General features: G+C 39.7%; 1 protein-coding gene across 2 annotated transcripts in view; it reads right to left on the reverse strand.

Moving 5' to 3' along the window:
- The window catches only part of HELB (DNA helicase B), a 32067-nt gene extending 12323 nt beyond the window's left edge, over positions 1 to 19744 (reverse strand). Inside the window, exons 1-9 of one of the 2 annotated variants that reach the window (XM_019455019.2) lie at positions 19482 to 19744; positions 17591 to 18001; positions 16509 to 16678; positions 13337 to 14215; positions 9499 to 9676; positions 8181 to 8322; positions 5543 to 5697; positions 1840 to 1921; positions 1287 to 1346 (exon numbers count right to left, since the gene is read on the reverse strand). In XM_019455019.2, coding sequence (XP_019310564.2) covers positions 1287 to 1346; positions 1840 to 1921; positions 5543 to 5697; positions 8181 to 8322; positions 9499 to 9676; positions 13337 to 14215; positions 16509 to 16678; positions 17591 to 18001; positions 19482 to 19665 — 2261 coding nt within the window. In that variant the 5' untranslated portion in view covers positions 19666 to 19744. Of the gene's footprint in view, positions 1 to 1286; positions 1347 to 1839; positions 1922 to 5542; positions 5698 to 8180; positions 8323 to 9498; positions 9677 to 13336; positions 14216 to 16508; positions 16679 to 17590; positions 18002 to 19410 lie in introns of both variants that reach the window. The other variant, XM_019455020.2, reaches the window with a different exon arrangement.
- Positions 19745 to 19821: the final 77 nt, after the last annotated feature.

Genomic DNA, 19821 nt, shown 5'->3' on the forward strand with positions numbered 1-19821 from the left:
ACCATAACAGACTCTTAAAAACTGAGAATAAACTGAGGGTTGATGGGGGGATAGGCATTGAGAAGGGCGCCTGTTGGGATGAGCACTGGGTGTTGTATGGAAACCAAATTGACAATAAATTTCATATTAAAAATAAATAAAATTAAAAAATAAAAGTTATCCAAAGTCTTATGGATTCTGCCTTTTAAATTCATCTTCTCCTCTCCAATCTCTCCTACCCCTGCCCTATATCACATCTTATCCCACGTACACATATTTCTTTTTTTTTTTTTTTTTTAATTTTTTTTTCAACGTTTTTTATTTATTTTTGGGACAGAGAGAGACAGAGCATGAACGGGGGAGGGGCAGAGAGAGAGGGAGACACAGAATCGGAAACAGGCTCCAGGCTCCGAGCCATCAGCCCAGAGCCTGACGCGGGGCTCGAACTCACGGGCCGCGAGATCGTGACCTGGCTGAAGTCGGACGCTTAACCGACTGCGCCACCCAGGCGCCCCTACATATTTCTATTCTTGTAACTATGATGTTATATCGGAATAACAGCAGCAAATTGAATAAATGCTGGTGATGTACCAGTTACCGTGATAAGTGACTTAGAGATATTATTTCATCCCATCCTCACTACAACTCTGTGAGGGAAATTCTGCATCGGTATCCTATTTTTACACATATGGACGAGTTAAACTACCTGCCTGAGATCACAGTCACTGGGACACAGACTGGGTGACCCACCGCTGGTGCTTTCTAACCCTTTGTTAGGCTACTAAAGTGGGTTTCTTTTGTGGGTCATCCCTCAACAGACTGGGAGTTCCTCCTGCAACTTCCACATCTTTACATTCTCTGCACTTAACAAACAGTACAGTGTTGATAAATGCAAGAGAAGTGAGTTAATTTTTCCTGTGTGTAAACACAGTGGCTTTTCTACACTGCTATTTCTCTGATAGATGTCCCCTGGGGTGCTCTCTATGGGCATCCTGTTGCTAAGGGTCTTGGACATGCCTACACACATATTGTATTTGAAAAACAATTCTCCTGAATTCCCCACACTCATCTCTGAGAAGCTGGAAGTTGCCAACTTGAAAACCACAAGAAATACTGTATTCCTTATTTTTCTTATTACACTGATTACCGAAACAGTTCCCAAGGAGACATATTTAATTGAAGAGATCATTCCACTTCACAAATGAGAATAAAAAAGATTTTTGAGTATGTGGCTACAGTGATAAATGTCAAATAAAAGAACAGCAAAGGAAGGGCTCTCCTCAAGCATTCAGATCCCTTGTGCTCACTTGATCAGACGGCCCGTGTAGTGCTTACAACAGCAGGCGTTGATTAAGTCACAGTCTTGCCTGAAACACACAAACAAGCAAGGGTCACCTTAACGATATCTGCTTTGTGCTCACTTCTGTTACCAACAATTACAATGTACTACACGCTATAAAAAGTTTCCAGGAGTCTCACCAGAGAAAAGCATTTTGTAATTTTCATCTTTTTTAAAAAGATTTTATTTTTAAGTAATCTCCACACCCAATGTGGGGCTCGAACTCACAACCCTGAGATCGAGCATCATATGCTCTCCTGACCGAGCCAGCCAGGTGCCCCCAATAATTTTTATCTTAACATAAACCGTTTCCATTCAGATTTCCTGGGAGTTTCCAAATATAATATTTGGTAGAAAGAGTCCTGTTTAAAAACTTCCCTCTGCCATATCTAACAAAGAAAGACCTCAAAATTAGAGACAGAATTAGCAATGAGAGTCTCCCATCCATCCAGTACCTGTATTGATAAGTTACGAGATTTAAATGCTACACTAAGCACACTAAAATACTGCAGATGCTTTACCTTCTAAATGCAATGAATTGTGACATTTGTGCATCCTGTAGGTCATTTTCTTTGAGCAAGGTTCCAACTGCAGAATATAAATCTAACACAAGAATATAAGAGAAAAAAAGTCAACAAGGAAAAGCACCAAATTACAACATTGTTTCAATGGAGAAACTAACGCAAACGGAACACAAGTTCTCTATGGGAACATCAACCTCATTTGCTACAGCAGCCAGAGCAACACAAGAGAGAATGGAGATAAGGGTTCCAGATACCCCATCCTCAACAGAGAGGTCAACCACTAGCCATTAGAACGGCTCCTAATCTAGAACACAACCCCTTATCACTGATGGCTTGTGAAAGCTGAATTTAAAATATGAGCAAGAAGACAAAATATGTAATAGAATTACAGCAACGTAAGACTTCTTTCTGTCTTAAGTTCTGGTGGGAATGAGAAATAATTTGAGACTTTATACGCTTTGCATCTGTCATTTCACTTTTAATCTTTACAACATGCACAGGAAGCTGTTATTATTTTATCCAAGGTTGATATTTAGTAGAAAATATTAAGACACTTCCACAAAGGATGGCAAACAGCTACTCCCCAAACACTGCAACGCCCCACCCCCCACCCCAACCATGTGTTTCCTACCTACCCCCAGCATGGTCCTCAACTAAACCTCCCCATGGTCCAGCAACTAAAAGGTTAACCCCGGCACAGCAGAGGCATCCATTCTAAGAGTGACCATACCTCAGCTATTACATAGTTTGACCACAAACACTGATCACAGTCTAGATATAATGTGGAGCCGGGGCTCTTGGAAGTAAAAGCAATTTTCCAAAAGGGGTATGGTGCCTGGCCTCCCTCTTTCAGACTTCAAATCATTGGCAATGATGACATCCACTTCCAACCCCCCTCAAAGCAGAGAAGTAGGCTTCCTCTAATCTGTCTTACCAACAGTACAAAACAGTGAACATTTCTCATGAGAGACAGATGTAACAATTTGGGTAAGAACATTCTAGGCTTTCGTGCCTTCCCCTCACAGCAGATGAATCCCAGGGGAATGAAAAAAAAACAGCCCAGGCCTTGTGATGCCCTGCTCGAGGAAGCCTAAATTAGTTGCTTACTGAGCCCTTCCTGGTTCAGATGAAGGGAAGATTATCACTAAAAAATGGCCAATGCTCAGCTCGCCCCCCAGCCAAGCCCTGGGCTGCCCGAGCAGGAATTTCCAAAGGTCTCACAGGGTATTGTTTTCCTTTATATGTACAGGATCGTGTTGTTCTGCTCCTTGCTTTTTTCACTCTCCCTACACCTTACAGATCAATACGTACACCATATTTCATTGATTCTAAGATATACATTTTTCTCCCACTTTAGCATCTCTGAAATTCCAGCCCAGCTCTGAAGCCTGTCTTAGGCCCCTGTACTTTGGAATATAATGGAGTCATGTACTCAGTGATTTCATTATCAGTGCAAGTGTACTATATGCCTCTCTCTAAGGAATATTTACTCAGTTCTTTTAAGGAAGGGACTAATTTCACAGCTGAAGTTTGTGACTGAGATAGAAAAACAGCATCAGCTGAGGGCTCTGCTGCCATTCTGAAACAGAGCACTTTTTTTTTGTTAAGTACATTCTCATTAACATAAAGAAGGGGTGTCAGAAGGAAAACCAACCGTATTTCAGGTAAATCTACAAGGAGTGGCAAGGAGGGCAAGTTATTTAACTGCCTAAGTCTTATTGTATTTCATAATTATTAGCACCTACTCTTAACTAAACTGTTGTGAGAATAAATATTACCTATTAATTCTTCATAATACATGTAATAAAAAACATCACAAAACGATGCGGCTTATAATCCCATGTATGTAAAACGGAAATAAATTATACATGCTTGTGTATGGATATCATAAGGTTTAAAGGATGAACACCTAAGTCTTACTACAGAGCAGGAGTGGTGGGCGAGTAATAGTGATAGTATGTGACCTTTCGGGGTTGCCTGAGAGGAAATCAAGAGGAAGAGTACAAGGAAATATTCGTTTTTACTTCAAACACTTCTGTATTATTTGACCCTTTTTAAGGAATATAAATTATTTCTATGATCAAAAAAAAAAAATCAGGGGCATCTGAGCGGCTAGTTGGTTGAGCATCGGACTCTTCATTTCGGCTCAGGTCATGATCTCACGGTTTTGGGATCAAGCCCCGCGTCCGGCTCTGCATTGGGCGCGGAGCCTGTTTAAGCTACTCTCTCCCTCTCTCTGCCCCTACTCCCACTCTCTCCCTCTCAAAAAACAAAACAAGACAAAACAAAAACTGAAAGGGCATTTAGAGAATACTACATATCATATGATCCCATTCCAAAAGAAAAAAAACATTACTGTAACACATGAATGGACACGAAACCAAGGGAACCACATATGCGACACACAAAGCAGGAAATGCTTACATGTAAAGCCGTGCGTCACCTGCTTCACATACGAGCGAAAGTAGCTCAGTAGTTAGGGCACACCCGTAACAACGATGGCAACTACAATAAATTCCCAGCAGTGATCATTTAAATCCTCACTAATTCAATTTTGAGTAAACCATCACACTATTTTTTTTAAAAAAAGTTTGCTAAGTATAGAATACAAATAACGATCAAAAGGTTTACTCTACTTGAATTAACTTGTAATAGTTCGTTTAAGATCTATTATTTACAAAAAAAACTAACAGTGCCTCAAAACTGAAGAATGCCCTCAACCCTCCTAACAGCCCCACAGGCAGTGCCACTATGATTCCCAGTTTGCAGATGCTTAAGTGATGTGACCTGCCTCGGGAGCCTGTGCTCTTTTTGACCTTGTGTTGTCATCCTAACACCCACAATCAGAAGCAATGCTTGTCATTTTGTAAGAAACTGTAAGAACTAGTAGGAACTCCAGTTGGCAACAGTTTCACAACCACTACCTCTGGTTCACAAATGTACCCAAAGCAACAAATGTATTTACTTTCCCAACTGTTATAAAAGAAAATCTTCATTAATTAGGATATGCTTTCTCCTGAATGAACTTGGATTCCTGGAGCTTTGCTTCATTTTAAACTAATCATCTATATCCAATTATTCACTCAACAGATATTTACTGAGCCCTTAGTGTGTTATGTGTCAAAAGCTTACTTCTTGTGTGTGTGTGTGTGTGTGTGTGTGTGTGTGTGTGTGTGTGTGTGCATGTGTGTATCGTTAGCCCTTCCAAATTCCTTCCAGCATGAGCTGTTACAGATAAGACCTGTTAAGGCAGGTTTGGTCACATATGTTGGGCTAGGAAAGCTTACTTCTTTACAAAATTCTAAGGTACTCTGCTTTTGATGATTAATAAATTAATTTATGGGTTTTTTTTAATTTTTTACTGTTTATTTATTTTCAAGAGAGAGAGAGAGTACAAGCGGGGAAGGGGCAGAGGGAGAGGGAGACACAGAATACGAAGCAGGCTCTAGGCTCTGAGCTGTCAGCACAGAGCCTGATGCAGGGCTTGAGCTCTCAAACTGTGAGATCACGACCTGAGCCTAAGTCGGACGCTTAACTGACTGAACCACCCAGGCGCCCCGTAGTTTATTCATTTTCAGTGCCTAAATTTTTTACTAGCAACATTTATCTTCACCGTCAAATAAAATTATAACTAGTCATTTAATAGGTACATTGCAAAACTGAAACCATAACCCTACACAATACAGAGGCTTACACTTACAAGAGCGATGATCACTTTTTGAGAATTGAGAACTGGCATCCTCTTCTGGGAGTCGGATAAAAATAAATGTTTTATCTCGTATTGAGACAGGGAATGTTGGATTATCAGAGATATTCAGCTCTGCATCAAATATTGGAAACTGGCGTCTTGAGATTCTTAAGTGAAGATAAAATAACACACCAAGAACATGAGTATCCAAAAAAGTGTCTTCGTATATCATCAGAGATAATGTCAACACTATAACTAAAATCTGCTAATAGATAATAAATAGGGTGAAAAGGCTTCCCATATATGCATGGTAAATAGTAAATGAGTTTTACAATAGACTTAGCAAGACCATAATGTTACATTTATCAATCAGTCCCCTGCTTCTAGCAAATTAAAAGCATTAGAGAAAAATGTCAGGGAATTTACCATTCTGGGAAGTTGACCTACCTTCCTCCAGACCACAAAAGAACTATACGAGGTAGGAATTAGCCTCATTTCACAGGTGAGCAGCATGAGGCCCACGGCCAGAGGGAGAAAGCAGAGGAGCTAGGAGGCAAATCCGGGCCCTTCTGGCTCCACAGCCCTTCCTATTTACATTAATGTGGACTCTTTGGGGCCTTTTCCAAATGCTTACATCACACTCTTTTTCTCCTTTTTTCTGTGTATAGCATTTACGTGGCCTCATTTTCTCAGCGGAACCAAATATCCACATCTTCTCTTTGCTTCTATTCCCTCATCCTTCTTTTGTTCTTAGTTTCCCAAGACTAGCAAATCATACCAGAAAGCAGAGTCCCTATGCTACAAGCAGGTGCCTTGTCACAACAGAATCTCTCCTTGGTTATCTGGAAGAAGGTGGATTCCCTGACAAGACCCAACATCAGCCTGGCTATCAGAGCTAGTGGTACCCTACTGTCACCTTCAACCCTCCCCAACAGGGTTGAAAGGGAGAAAAGGGAAGGAGGCCACCCTGCTGAAATATCCCGGCAGATATAATTTTGGGAGTGCTGAGAATCACCATGGATTTCAGGTTTTGCTTCTGACCCAGAACATGAAACATAACTTCTATTTCTAGGAGTCCTTCCCTGGTATCATTGGGATCCTTTTGACATTAAATATTTGGTGATGATGATTAGGAAGAAATGATAAAGGCAGCACAGCCCAAATGACATCAAAAGCGTTACTAAGAGGAATTCCTAAGTTTCAGATAAAACTGAGTTCTAAGAAATCTAATGTGCATTGGGTTCTTCCAAGATTTTCAGATTTTAAAGTGACCAATCATCTACCAACCTCCCCAAAGTGAGGTGGCCTTTGGGTAGGAGCAGAAGGGTTATACGAAAAGGGTCTAACTGCGTTCTTTTGCTTAATGTCTTAATATGAACCTACAACATCCTACCCTATCCCTGTCAATTCTTCCTATAGTCCTACCCAGGGCAGACAGGGGCATTAGAGAAGGTCGGTTCGAAATGTTCTAATTTCTGCTGACATCCAATGAAGAAAATGTTCAAGCAACAAAAACAGCATTTTATAAGAATGTCAATCAAAAACAAAAATAAATTTTGGCCCAATGAATAAAATGGTCTCTTAGTATTCTGAGATCCCATTCCATCTATTAGAGGATCACTCTAAAGGCTTATGAGAAGACTAAGGAAAGAAAAGGATTCTTTTCTACACTAAGGGGAGTAAGATGCTATGGGGGCCACCAGTACTCATCAAGGAGTACAATAGTGTGTTCCTTTTTTTTTTTTTTTTTTTTTTTGGCTTGGGGCTCCCTTTACAAAAATTGGAGATAATTCTTCCCCATTCTCCTTTGAACTCTAATGAACTCATTTCCAAGTCTCTGTTCCCCTTGGGCTTATTCTAGTCTCTAAGGTTGATAATAACTTTATTCACATATATACTTTTTAAATCAGGAAGATACATTTCTTTTTTTTTTTTAAGTTTACTTATTTATTTTGAGAGAGAGTGAGTGAGAGCATGCAGGGAAGGGGCACGGAGAGGGAGAGAGAGAGCGAACGAGAAAGAGAGAGAGAGAGAGAGAGAGAGAGAATCCCAAGCAGGCTCCATGCTACCAGCTCAGAGCCCAATGCGGGGCTCAAACCCACAAACCGTGAGATCATGACCTGAGCCGAAATCAAGAGTCAGTCACTTAACTGACTGAGCCACCCAGACACCCCCCAAAAAAGTCATTCTTCTTTTTTTTAACGTTTATTTATTTTTGAGACAGAAAGAGACAGGGCATGAACGGGGGAAGGTCAGAGAGAGAAGGAGACACAGAATCTGAAACAGGCTCCAGGCTCTGAGCTGTCAGCACAAAGCCCGATGCAGGGCTTGAACTCACGGACCGCGAGATCATGACCTGAGCCAAAGTCGGACGCCCAACTGACTGAGCCACCCAGGCACCCCCAAAAAAAGCCATTCTTAAATTTCAATAATAATTCATGCTAGACCAGTAATGAAAAATATTACCTTTGTTTTTCTAACTGTGGGTCAAAAAGTATATATATACCTGAAGGCTAGAATAGGTTCCCTAAAAAAGCACAGTAAATGTACTGCACTGAATTGCACTAATTCAAAAGCTAATATGTATTTTTTTTAACCTTTGATTTCTAATACAACAGAGAGAAAATGCAAAATTTTAGTTATACTGTACCTCGTAGCATTGTTCACAATTAGCTCAGATTCTGCTCTGTGGTTTGTCTTTAGTTCAATAGCACAATTTCTTGACTTAAGAGTCTCAAAAAGATCTCTCAGCAAATTACCAGGTTCAATGCTGGGTAACTGTCTAATATCACCTAAAAGGGGAACAAAAAGGATACAGTTGGTTCTAAGTAACGGGGGTCCTGAAATTTAGAAGTTGTTTTTATTTCTCCCTACTGACATATGTTATAGTTATAAAGACTTACTCTAAGAAAAAAAAAGCCCCAAACATCTTTGTTTAAAATTACTTAAGAACATGAACTCTTTAAAAATATTTAACAACAACAAAGCACTGAAAGTAAACAATATGAAATATAAAAAAGCAATAACACAATAAGGTAAAATCTGAATTGAATTCCTTTCAGACCTATAACCCCAAGCAAACTGTGCAGGGGTGTATATTTTAGCCAACATGTGAAGAGAAAAACAGGCCTTAGATCCTTAGATATATGGTATTTAGTCCCCTATTCAATCTTGCTCAATGTCTTAGTAGACCTGGAAGAATCTACGGACTCAAATAAACAAACTAAACACATGAAATACAAGATAAACCCAACATATTTCATAATAAATTTCAGTAATATAGTGATAATGTTTGGCTCTATTAAAATTCTCTTTAAACAAACAAAACTTGGAGTTAAAAAAAAAACAACTATTTTTTCAGCGCAAACTGGGGAAATGCTTAAGCCATTAACAGAATCAACTGCTCAGAACACATCCTCAAAGACCTAACGGAATTATTTATATACAATTTGATTCTCACAACGCGATTCTATTTTTTCTCCATGAAATCATACAGTCTACAGACCAGAGGTACCCAACAGAATCTAACTAAATCTCACCAGAACGGGAAAGAATTTAAGAGGCTAGTGAGGTCTAATTTGGGTTATTAGCTGAAAATCATAAATTTACTCCTAAGTGGTCTGTAATTCAGACTTTGTATTATTCCCAAATGATCCACATGGTTATTTCCTCTGAGTGTGTGACATTTTTACTACCTGAACAGTCATCATTTAGGTGATTAGCAATAACCCCTAACAACTCTATTTCATTTCACCACCCGGCCTGCTAATATCCTGGCCCAAATGAAGAACCACCCAAGCTAATAGAGGGAGTAGTCAGACTGAACTCAGGGTAGCTGGAGTGTGGACTCTGAGAACTGGCTTCCCACCTGCAGGATATGGATATCAACACCACCAAACGGTATAAGCAACCTATTAACTGCAATGCTTTGAGTAAACAAATTAGGATTCCAACAATATTTCACTTACCAAGGATAATAAGCTTAGAAAGTTTGGAGTGCTCGCACAATAAATTTAAAACTGACTTGAAGATCTTGACAGATACCAAACTCCCTTCATCTACAACCAGAACTCTAACAGAGGAAAACTTCCATGGGCTGTTCTTGACCGGGTTTTTTTTCTTCCAGTAATAGAAACTATAATTGACCTATAAGCAAAGCATGGCATTTTAAAATTCAGGTTATAATAAATTTTACGAAACAAAATTTTAACATGTTATTTAAAAAAAAATTTTTTTTTTTTTAAAGTTTATCCATTATTGAAAGAGACAGAGCACATGGGACGGGGGGAGAGAGAAAGAGAGGGAGAGAGAGAATCACAAGCAGACTCTGTACCACCAGCCAGAGCCCGATATGGGGCTTGAACCCAAAACTCTTGGGGCACCTGGGGGCTCAGTCGGGTAGGTGTCCAACTTTTGGTTTCAGCTCAGGTCATGATCTCCAGTCCGTGAGTTCAAGCCCCACGTCGGGCTCTGTGCTGACAGCTCAGAGCCTGGAGCCTGCTTCAGATTCTGTGTCTCCCTCTCTCTCTGCCCTTCCCCCCACTCGCACTCTGTCTCTCTGTCTCTGTCTCTCTCTCAAAAATAAATAAATATTAAAAAAAACTTGTTTAACAAAGTTCTTAAATGAGGGGCAGGGGGATGTACATAGAGTCACACAGGGAAACATGCTAAAGAAATAGAGAACACAAAAGTTTTAGGGCTCAATACACAGAAAATATAGATCAAATAAATTTAAAAAGAAAAGATCAAATAGTTCAAAAAATTGCTTCCTGATAAGTACTATGTGTGTTTAACAAGCTTTGCACACAGCACTATTCTAACGCAAAATCTCCACCTCTCTCTTACTGCTCTTGATTAAAGAGCTCCCTATTCTTTTCCAACCTTTTCTTGGCCTTCTGAGATGGTCCTGTCACTTTGGCTCACCCCCTCTCCCCACTGGAATACTCCATTTTAGAAATAAAAGGCTGCCTTCCCAACCTATGAAAATACTATTTTTCTTCTAATATTCTAAGCTCTCTTCCTTACCACTTAAATGTTTGTTTTATTTATTTTTGAGAGAGAGAGAGGAAGATGTAGGATCCAAAGCAGGCTCCGAACTGTCAGCACAGAGCCTGACGCAGGGCTCAAACCCACAATCTGTGAGATCATGACCTGAGCTGAAGTCGGACGCTCAACCGACCGACCCAGCCACCCCTTACTTCCCAACGTTTAAAAACATACCACCAAGGCTGACAGCTCAGAGCCTGGAGCTTGCTTCAGATTCTGTCTCCCTCCCTCTCTGCCCCTCCCCCACTCACACTCTGTCTCTCTCTCAAAAATAAACATTAAAAAAAAAAGTTAAAAAAAAAAAACTACCACCACCAACAACAAAACAACTAAAAGAACTATTTATTAAAGATGTAATGGGGCGCCTGGGTGGCTCAGTTAGTTAAGCATCCGACTTCAGCTCAGGTCATGATCTCACAGTCCCTGAGTTCGAGCCCCGCATCACGCTCAGCGCTGACAACTCAGAGCCTGGAGCCTGCTTCCGATTCTGTGTCTCCCTCTCTCTCTTCCCCTCCCCTGCTCATGCTCTGTCTCTCTCTCAAAAATAAATAAAAACATTAAAAAAAATTTTTTAAATAAATAAATAAATAATAAAGATGTAATAATATTTACTATTTTAAAAATATAGATGAGGAGAAAAATTTGGAAAATACAACCAGAGAACATTAAATATTTTGGTATACATCATTCCCAAAATGTTTCTACATTGTCACTATATATATAATATACATACATGGATTTTTTAAAAATGGTATCGTATCTTTATTTAATGTTTCTACTGCAGCTAGATTCAACATATATCTATTAAGGAAAAGCCTTCATATTTTCCACATGAATGCATCAATTCCCTTCAATAACACCCTCATTCTCTCAGTGGCCTTGTCTCACAATAGAACGTTTGGAATCACTGCTAATTTGATTTTACGTATTCAATCAGTTATCTTAGAAATGCCTGGTTGACATTTTCCACTATACTTTTAGTGCTACCAATTCAATACAGGACCTATCTATGAGCCTAGATTACTCCCTTACACACTAACTCAAAATGAAATTGCCTGATGAAATATAGGACGCCTAGCTAAAACTGAATTTCAAATAAACAATAAATGACATTTTAGTACAAGTATGTGTGATGCAATATTTGGTACATCTTAAACTAAAGACTTGTTTTTATTTTTATCTGCTCCATCTGGTAACCCTAGCCCAAGGATGATAAATAAATGGCACAAGTGCCCCATCAGTGCCTTTCCTATGGTCCTACACTCTCTCCTGCCCCTAAATGTGGCTTCAGAAATACTCTCCCAGCGTTCCAAGCAGATATTAAGACACTGCCAATTTCATTCTAAATGAAATTCAAAATGATCCCACTCTGGCTCTCCTCTTCTAATCCAACCCTTAGACTCATCAGACGTGAAGGCATAAAGGAAAAAAAATCATAAGCTGATCAGAAGACCCTTCCATCAATGAGCTACACTGAACCTCTCTAGGACTATGTTCACCCTCATGACAAATAAAGGTAATAGGTAACGTCACTTCTGGGGTGGCTCATGGCTCTGTGATTCTATACAGTCTTCCTTAAAACCGCTTTCTTCATTTCACTCTCTTGCTTAGGAACCTAAATGGCACCCCAGTAAACCAAGTCCAAGCTTCTCTGTTAGGTCTATAATAAATGAGGAAAGTATGGCACCACCGGAGGAATAATAAGCAGGGAGGTGAGAAATCTGAATCCAGGTGCTAGGTGCACTCCTGGTTAAGATCGTGGGCAAGTCCTTTAATGCCCCCAAATTTCAACTGGCTCTTCTACAAAATGACTCACGTCACTGATTTATCAAGGATTTAATGAGATGGCAAAATACTTTGCAAACTTTAGAGCTCAAATTCCCAGTCGAAACCAAATTCAATTTCCATTATTTTGCAATACGTGGAATTCATTCCAATCAATGCAGTCACCTCAAAACCCATTATGATCGTTTTCCTCAATGCCTGTGGAAAGACCTGCCCCCTAAATAAAATGTCCTTCTCCTCACCTGAGGCTCTCTGTCCTTTAGAGTCCAATTCAATGATCATTTCCTTCAGAAATCTTCCAACAGCTAAGTTCCTGGATCTACAAAATGACAGGTCAGAGCTAGAAAAACCTCTCCAGCTCTTTACAAGTTTGAAATCTATGACTTCTAACTACAGCCAAAACTCTGTTTTTCAAGCATGTTAATTCATTTGAAAATTTCATTACGTGTGACTATTTGCCAGGCATTGTTGTGCGTGACAAAGATAAAGAACTAAGCTAGATGATCAAAGTCTTCCCTTTCATGGACCTTTCCTTCTGTAAAATAGAATAAAACCTTTCCCTTCCAATACAAATGCTTCTCAAAATAAGGCCTGTGGACTGTAACATGTTTGTAACCAGTCCCAGCAGAATAAAGCTGGTGTCAGAATCTAAACTTAACTACATCATTAAGCATACGCTTCAGTTTAGCTGCCTTTTATTTTTCCATAGTAGTAAGACTTTCTCAGTAGGGAGCAGTGTACGGATTTACTGTCCGGCACTAGCTCCTGCCTCACGCAAACCAGTAACAGTTTACAGCCTGGATGTTCTGAGTGGCACTGACCTCACTGTTCAGCTGCTACAAAGCGCGGATCCGTAAAACATTCAAGAAATACCTACTGATTGTCATCAGGAAGAAATAAAACATCAGCTGATTCAACAAAGCTTATCTTTAAGGCAAATGTTTTATCTGCAGAGAAAAATGTAAAAAGCTTTACCTGACACAGTGTATAAGCGTTAAAACCAGTCTTCTGTTGCAATAAGCCAGCTGCCTTTCCTGTTGGTGCTGTTAATAACACGTCTATAGCCTTGTCGGCCTTCAGTAGCCTTTGCTCGGTAAAGGTAATCCATTCGTCTGGTACATCCCGGTCTTGTTCAAAATCTTCACAAGCTTTTTTTACTTCTTTTTCTTCCAACTGCTCCATATGCTTAAAAAGACGGCTAACAATCGTGGTCTTCCCACAACCGCCTTTCCCACTTATGACTGTCACAGCATTGGAACAAATCATTTCCAAAGCAGCCACCTGATCCTGATCCAGCAGAGCGTCACTGATTTCTGCGTTAACCTCATGTTCACCATTGTTCCAAATATGGTCACCACTGTCCTGGCTCTCCAGAATGTCCACAGAAGTTTCTAAATTGCTCTCGTCAGGCTGACTTTCGTCCAGTGCATCATCGCTTCGTGAGTTCTCCGGTTGTGCGGTGTGAATTGACGCAAGCACCCTTTTGACGTCGACATGTAAATGCCATGGGGGCCTCGTCATCAGGTCACATATGGAAGAGGCAATGTCCTTCTCAGCCTGGTAAAGGTCATAAAGAAAGATGCAGCCCTTCTGGTAGGTCACCACACCAATATCCTTCAAAAACCTCAGAGACTGCCAAGCATCATGGAAAGACATGTGGTCTGACAAATTAGAAGTGAAGTCAGCTTCTTCAACACACGTGTGCCCTTGGTCTCTACATATATGTTTCAGTTTAGAATATATTATTAATGCATTCTGCTCCAAAGCAGTCATCAGCTGGAGGAGAGACTTGCACTGACAAAATGATGTCCAACTTGCCTCACACTGCAAAAGCTTCAGTTCTGTGTAGGTTATCTTTAAGAAAACAGAGTTCAAGTTTATAAAAATTATAAATGTCGATGAATCTTATTAGAAATACAGTAAAAACTATGTAATTTGTCAATAACTGCTTAAGTCCCAGAAGACATGTATATCAAGTTGGAGGAAAAAACTCTGTACCTAATACATCACCAAGTTTTTACTGTCCTGTGATTAAAGATCTATATACAGGGCACCTGGGTGACTCAGTCGGTTAAGCGTCCGACTTCGGCTTAGGTAATGGTTTCATGGTTTGTGGGTTAGAGCCCTCAGAGCCTGGAGCCTGCTTCCTATTCTGTGTCTCCCTCTCTCTCTGCCCCTCTCCCACTCTCTGTCTCTCTCAGCCTCTCAAAAATAAATAAAGGTTAAAAAAATTTTTTTTAAAGATCTATGTACATTTTTAATTAAAATTCTATTTTCTCAAAACAATACATACATAGTTTCGAAAGTCAAATAACACCATGAAGCTTATCAAAAGACAGGAATCCCCTGCCTTACTCTTTCCATGCTGACAAAGTCAACACTACCAACACTTTCAGTTATTTATTCCAGAATTTACTCCACATTTCCAAGTACTGTTTACACTATCCTTTGTGGGGGTTTCTTTGTTTTTTGTTTTTTGGTTTTTTTTAGATTTTCGATATTTAGTATGAACTCCCTACTATGGAAAGTCTTTCTCTGGGGAAGCTCTCTCTTATACCATCACCTCCATACCTTCTTCTCCTCCTCCCATCTTTGAACAAAAGTTATAGTATACATTTTGTTAATCAGTTTTGGTTACATTGATGTTAAATAGGATTCACAGCTGAGCAACATGATATACCACGATTACATGCACTTTTGTGTCAAACTCTTGTGTGTATGATGACTGCTTCACTTTCTTGGCGTGTTTAGGTGTCTATGTGCCTCTCAACAATTCTGCCCCAACTCTACTGAAGAGGCAGAGAACTTCCTTCACCATGATCCACTCAGCAAGTTCTCCACCAGCTCCATTTTTTTCATGGAGACATCCCTGCTAGAACCCTCCTTATATCTTATGGGCTGAAATGTGTCCCCCCCACCCCCGCCCCAAATTAATATGTTGAAATCCCAACCTCCTAGTATTCCAAACTTGGCCATATTTGGAGATAGGGTCTTTAAAGTGGTAATTCAGTTAAAATGAGGTCACTGGGGTAGGCCCGAATCCAGTATGACTGGTGTCCTTATTAGGAGAGAAGATTACAACAGACAGGCACAGAAGGAAAATCATGTGAAGACACAGGGAGAAGTGTCTTCTCATGACCATGTACAAGCTTAGGAGAGAGGACTCAGAAGAAGCCAACCAGACCAACACTTTGATTTTGGACTTCAAGCTTCCTGAACCATGAGAAAATAAATTTCCATTGTTTAAGCCACCCGAACTATGGTATGAAGCACAGATTTAGATGGTCAGCAGCCCCAGCAATCTTAACCCCAGTAATGGTCTTTATTCTTGATGGCAGTTCACACACTGAGCAATGGACTTCAAGCCTCCTTCCCCCACTTGAGTCCCAGAATATGCATTGCTCTGCCTCTCTTCTCTACTCGGTAAATACATGCAATAATCAAATGTTCCAGAATCTCATTTTGCAAAACATACTGAAACCATCATCATTTTACATAGGGAACAAATTCATTGTTCCAGTATTACTCAAATTGTGGGGGGAGGGGGTTCTAGGAACATTCCTGGAGATCCAAGAATTATCTCAGATTTTTTAAATTGTATTTTCAATTGGAAAACCGCCCATAACCAAGTCCTGCAACATTTAAGGGCCACATTTGGTTCCCAACACCCCTGAAGCCTCATAGCATCACTCCTACTTTTGGTCTATAATGATAAGAACAGAAGTGGGTTCATACGTAAATGATATTATTGTGCCAAATAATAAAAGTTTTCAAAAGTTCAAACAGGAAAGGGAGGGACTGAAATGAACTTGCCAAATTCATAAGAACTGGTGCCTTCAATGAGATCTGTATTCAAGTTGCAAATGGCCATTTAGTTACCAAAACATGTTTCCTGTTAAATTATATAATGAAATTATTGACAATATGAATGTCATCAGTTTTGTTATTTTGTTTTCCTTTATAAATTTACTGTGTATGAGCTACAGGTGTAAGAACTTTATAGTTGGTTCTAACACTAAACGAAAAATAAATCAACATTGCAGTCCAATACAAATTTTTTTCCTTTGAAAGAAATGTAAAAATTGTCAAGTTTGAGACCTCCCCCCGCCCCCCATACAAGATGCTGCTGAGTAAACATCTTACTTACTTTACCAAATCCAAGTTTCCACGGATGTGTACTTAACATCTCTTCTATGGCTCCCAACACCTCCTTAGAACCTGAACTTATGAGCCGTTTAAAGTGTCGAGGCAGAAGAACTGGAAGGAATTCCATTATTTTTGGAAACTGCAAAGCTGTCATTACACTTATAAATGGAACTATAGGATAATAGAAAAGAACACATCAAACGTACAAATGAGCTCACAGAACAATTGATTTGATGGACTTTCTCACCCAGCACAACCAGTTTAAGAAATCCTAATCAAAGAGAGATCAATAAGTGTATTTTAACCAGCAAGAAAATTGATTGTATTATAACAATTGATTTTGTACTAAGGTGGTTTTCACTGTGTTTAACTCCAAAATTTATGTTCCTCAAATGCTTAGACAACTGCTTCTCGGCCTTCTATTTCCTTCTGGTTACAATATAATCAGTAAAATTTGTGACTCTGTGATACAAAGATAAATTTAAAACTAAGCGCAAAAATAACTCATTACATTTTAACCTTTATAATCATTTTTCTGACTGTAATCATGATTCTTTTGTCACTGAAGTCATTCAATGCTGTCCTGCCAAATTTATTTGATATAATTAAGAAATGAAATATTCCACTCATGCGGATGTCCAGATAGCAAGTCATAATACATAATTATTTTATACCATTTTGGGCTGAAATTTTTCCAAAAGGGAATACTCAAGAATATGAGTATCTTTCTCCTCTGCCTTCTTAAACAGAATCATAACTAGAACCGAATAACTAACAACTGAACTTTTTCTTAATGACTCAAGGAAATCCCATGGACACAAAAGTTAGAGACAAAGACAGAATCACAGTGTTAGAACTGGGGAGGAACTGAAAGGAGCTTAAAGATCATCTTACCCAACTCTCCACATTAATGATGAGGAACCTTGAATGACAATGACACATCCCAAAGCGATAGAAACACATTTTCAAAAACACATTTTAAAAAAGAATACTAAGCCAAGATACTATAGGGGTAATGTCTTAAACACACTAGTCATTAAGTATTTCCATTACACTAAAAGTGGATGATAAAATCACACCTACTTGTGTTTTCCAGAGGAAGGCACATCTCATTTTCTGGTAGAGACTCTTCCCGTACATTCTGTTTTGACTGTTTTTGATGATTCCTTTCAATTTCCTTTTGGAAAGTTCTTAATGTTTCCCTAAGATTTTCAAAGTTGAGGTTTTTATAACTTGATACAGCATTTACCCATGCTAAAAATTTATTTATATGATCACTGGAGACATTACAGTCTTTAAGAAACAGGGAACAGATATTTTTTTGATTGGGTGGTGACATATCAGACTGTAAAAAGTAAGATGGAAATCCTTGAACTTGATAGCTCCTCAGTCCCAAAGGTTTCACCTGTACTTTCACTCGCCACCAAGGACCCGTTACTGGAAAACGTCCAAACACTTGACATTGCTCTTGAGTGTTTTCATCAGGAATTACAACTTTAAAAAAAAAAAGTTAATTTAAGATATTTAAAACCCCTTTTTCAATATTTTACCAAATCTACCACTCTCCTTAATCGCCCCACAGCACTCTGTACAGATAGATGTCTATGAGGGAATCCACATTCCACTTACCTGTTTATCTGTCACCCTCTACTACACAGAAAGCTCTCTAGAATAACAATGTTTCACTTGTCCTTGTATTCCAAGAGCTGAGTATGGTATAGGGCAAAAGTCTGCTGTTTCTCTTCTAAAAACAGTCATCTCTACTATACACTGACCCATGCCAATAATGACCTTCATGCCATTTCTAAAAACTGGCATGGCCCCTCCCACCACAGGACCTTTGCATAAGCTGTTCCACCTGTTTCAAATGTTCTCTTCCTTACTGTTTACCCCATTTGCTACAGACCTCAGCTTAATTGTCACTTCCTCAAGAAAGCCTTCCCTGAATCTCAAGAATATAACCTCTCCTAGCACTACTTACTATTCCTTCTATGCACTAAATAATAGTATAGTTACTTCTGTAATTATTTAAAGAATGTCTGTTTAATTTACCAAAGGATAAGCCCCATTAAGACAGAAATTTCATTATCTTATCCCTCCTGGGTACACCTGCAACAAATACCACCTTGCTTGGAACAAGAGAGCCAGTCACTAACACTTTTAGGATAAATGACTACACCCTCCACAAATACTTGAAAACTTTCTGTGGAAACTTGTGCTGGCCACTCACAGGTAACTCTTCAAATTCAATTAATTAAAATTAAATAATATTTAAAATTCAGCTCAATAGCACAAGCTGCACTTCAAGGTTCTTAATAGTCACATATGGCTGGTGGCTATTGTACCGGACAGAGCAAATACTGAAAAATGCCATCAGCACAGAAAATTCTACTGGTCTTTGGTTACCACTAAAATATTCTTAAATAAAATATTCTTAAATATCAGTCACAATGTACACATAACAGGTATAATTTATAGCACAGGAAACTACACAAGGTAAACAAACCCCCATCGCAACACTATTAACACAAGGTTAATGAATCAACAACGCCTTGAGATGTTTCTTGCGTACGTGCGTCTATTTTCGAAGTAGCTGAAAAATAAATACACATTTGATTCCAGGCAGGACAGGAAAATAGTCTGAAAGTCTGATTCCGGGTGTGAATACAGGCTGGACATTCAACTGTTTCCTCGACTATAAAATTACCTCAAAGAGTTGTGAATATCAAATGAGATAATACACACAGAACACAAGCTTCACGCATAGTATTTACTCAAGTCACTGCTATTATTATTATTATTATTATTATTATATTATTATTATTAATATTATCTTATCCCAAGTAGGACGAAAACAGCGAGGCCGTCCTAAATAAAATTTTGTTAGCAATGCGGCGCCTTACTTAGGACAACACCAGAACGGGAAACACTTCAGCCTCCAATCCCATCCCCTTGGGGCAGGGGGCTTCCTCACCGCGGAGGAGTCCGGGGAGGGCGCCAGCCTTTACGCCCCCACTGCACAGCTCCTCGGCGTCGACAAACACCAGATCTTCAGTCTCCTCCGCTTCCTCCTGATAGTCATCGTCCTCCTCCGCCAAGTCCTTCGGTGGGAGCAGAGGTCCCTGCAGTTCGCGCAAGTGCTGGGTCAACCAGGCCATGACGATCCCCCCCGAGCCTCTCCCCACATTCCGGAAAACCCCGGCAGGTACACGGCCATGATCAGCCAATCAGCTTCGCGACGTCCGGCCTGCGCGCGCGCAGGGGGCGGGGCAGCGGCGAAGCTCCGCCCCAAGTCTCCCGCGGGAGGCGGGGAT

Source organism: Panthera pardus, unplaced genomic scaffold (assembly GCF_024362965.1).
Source record: "Panthera pardus isolate Hobbes unplaced genomic scaffold, ASM2436296v1 HiC_scaffold_6, whole genome shotgun sequence".
In the NCBI taxonomy this organism is placed as follows: domain Eukaryota; kingdom Metazoa; phylum Chordata; class Mammalia; order Carnivora; family Felidae; genus Panthera; species Panthera pardus.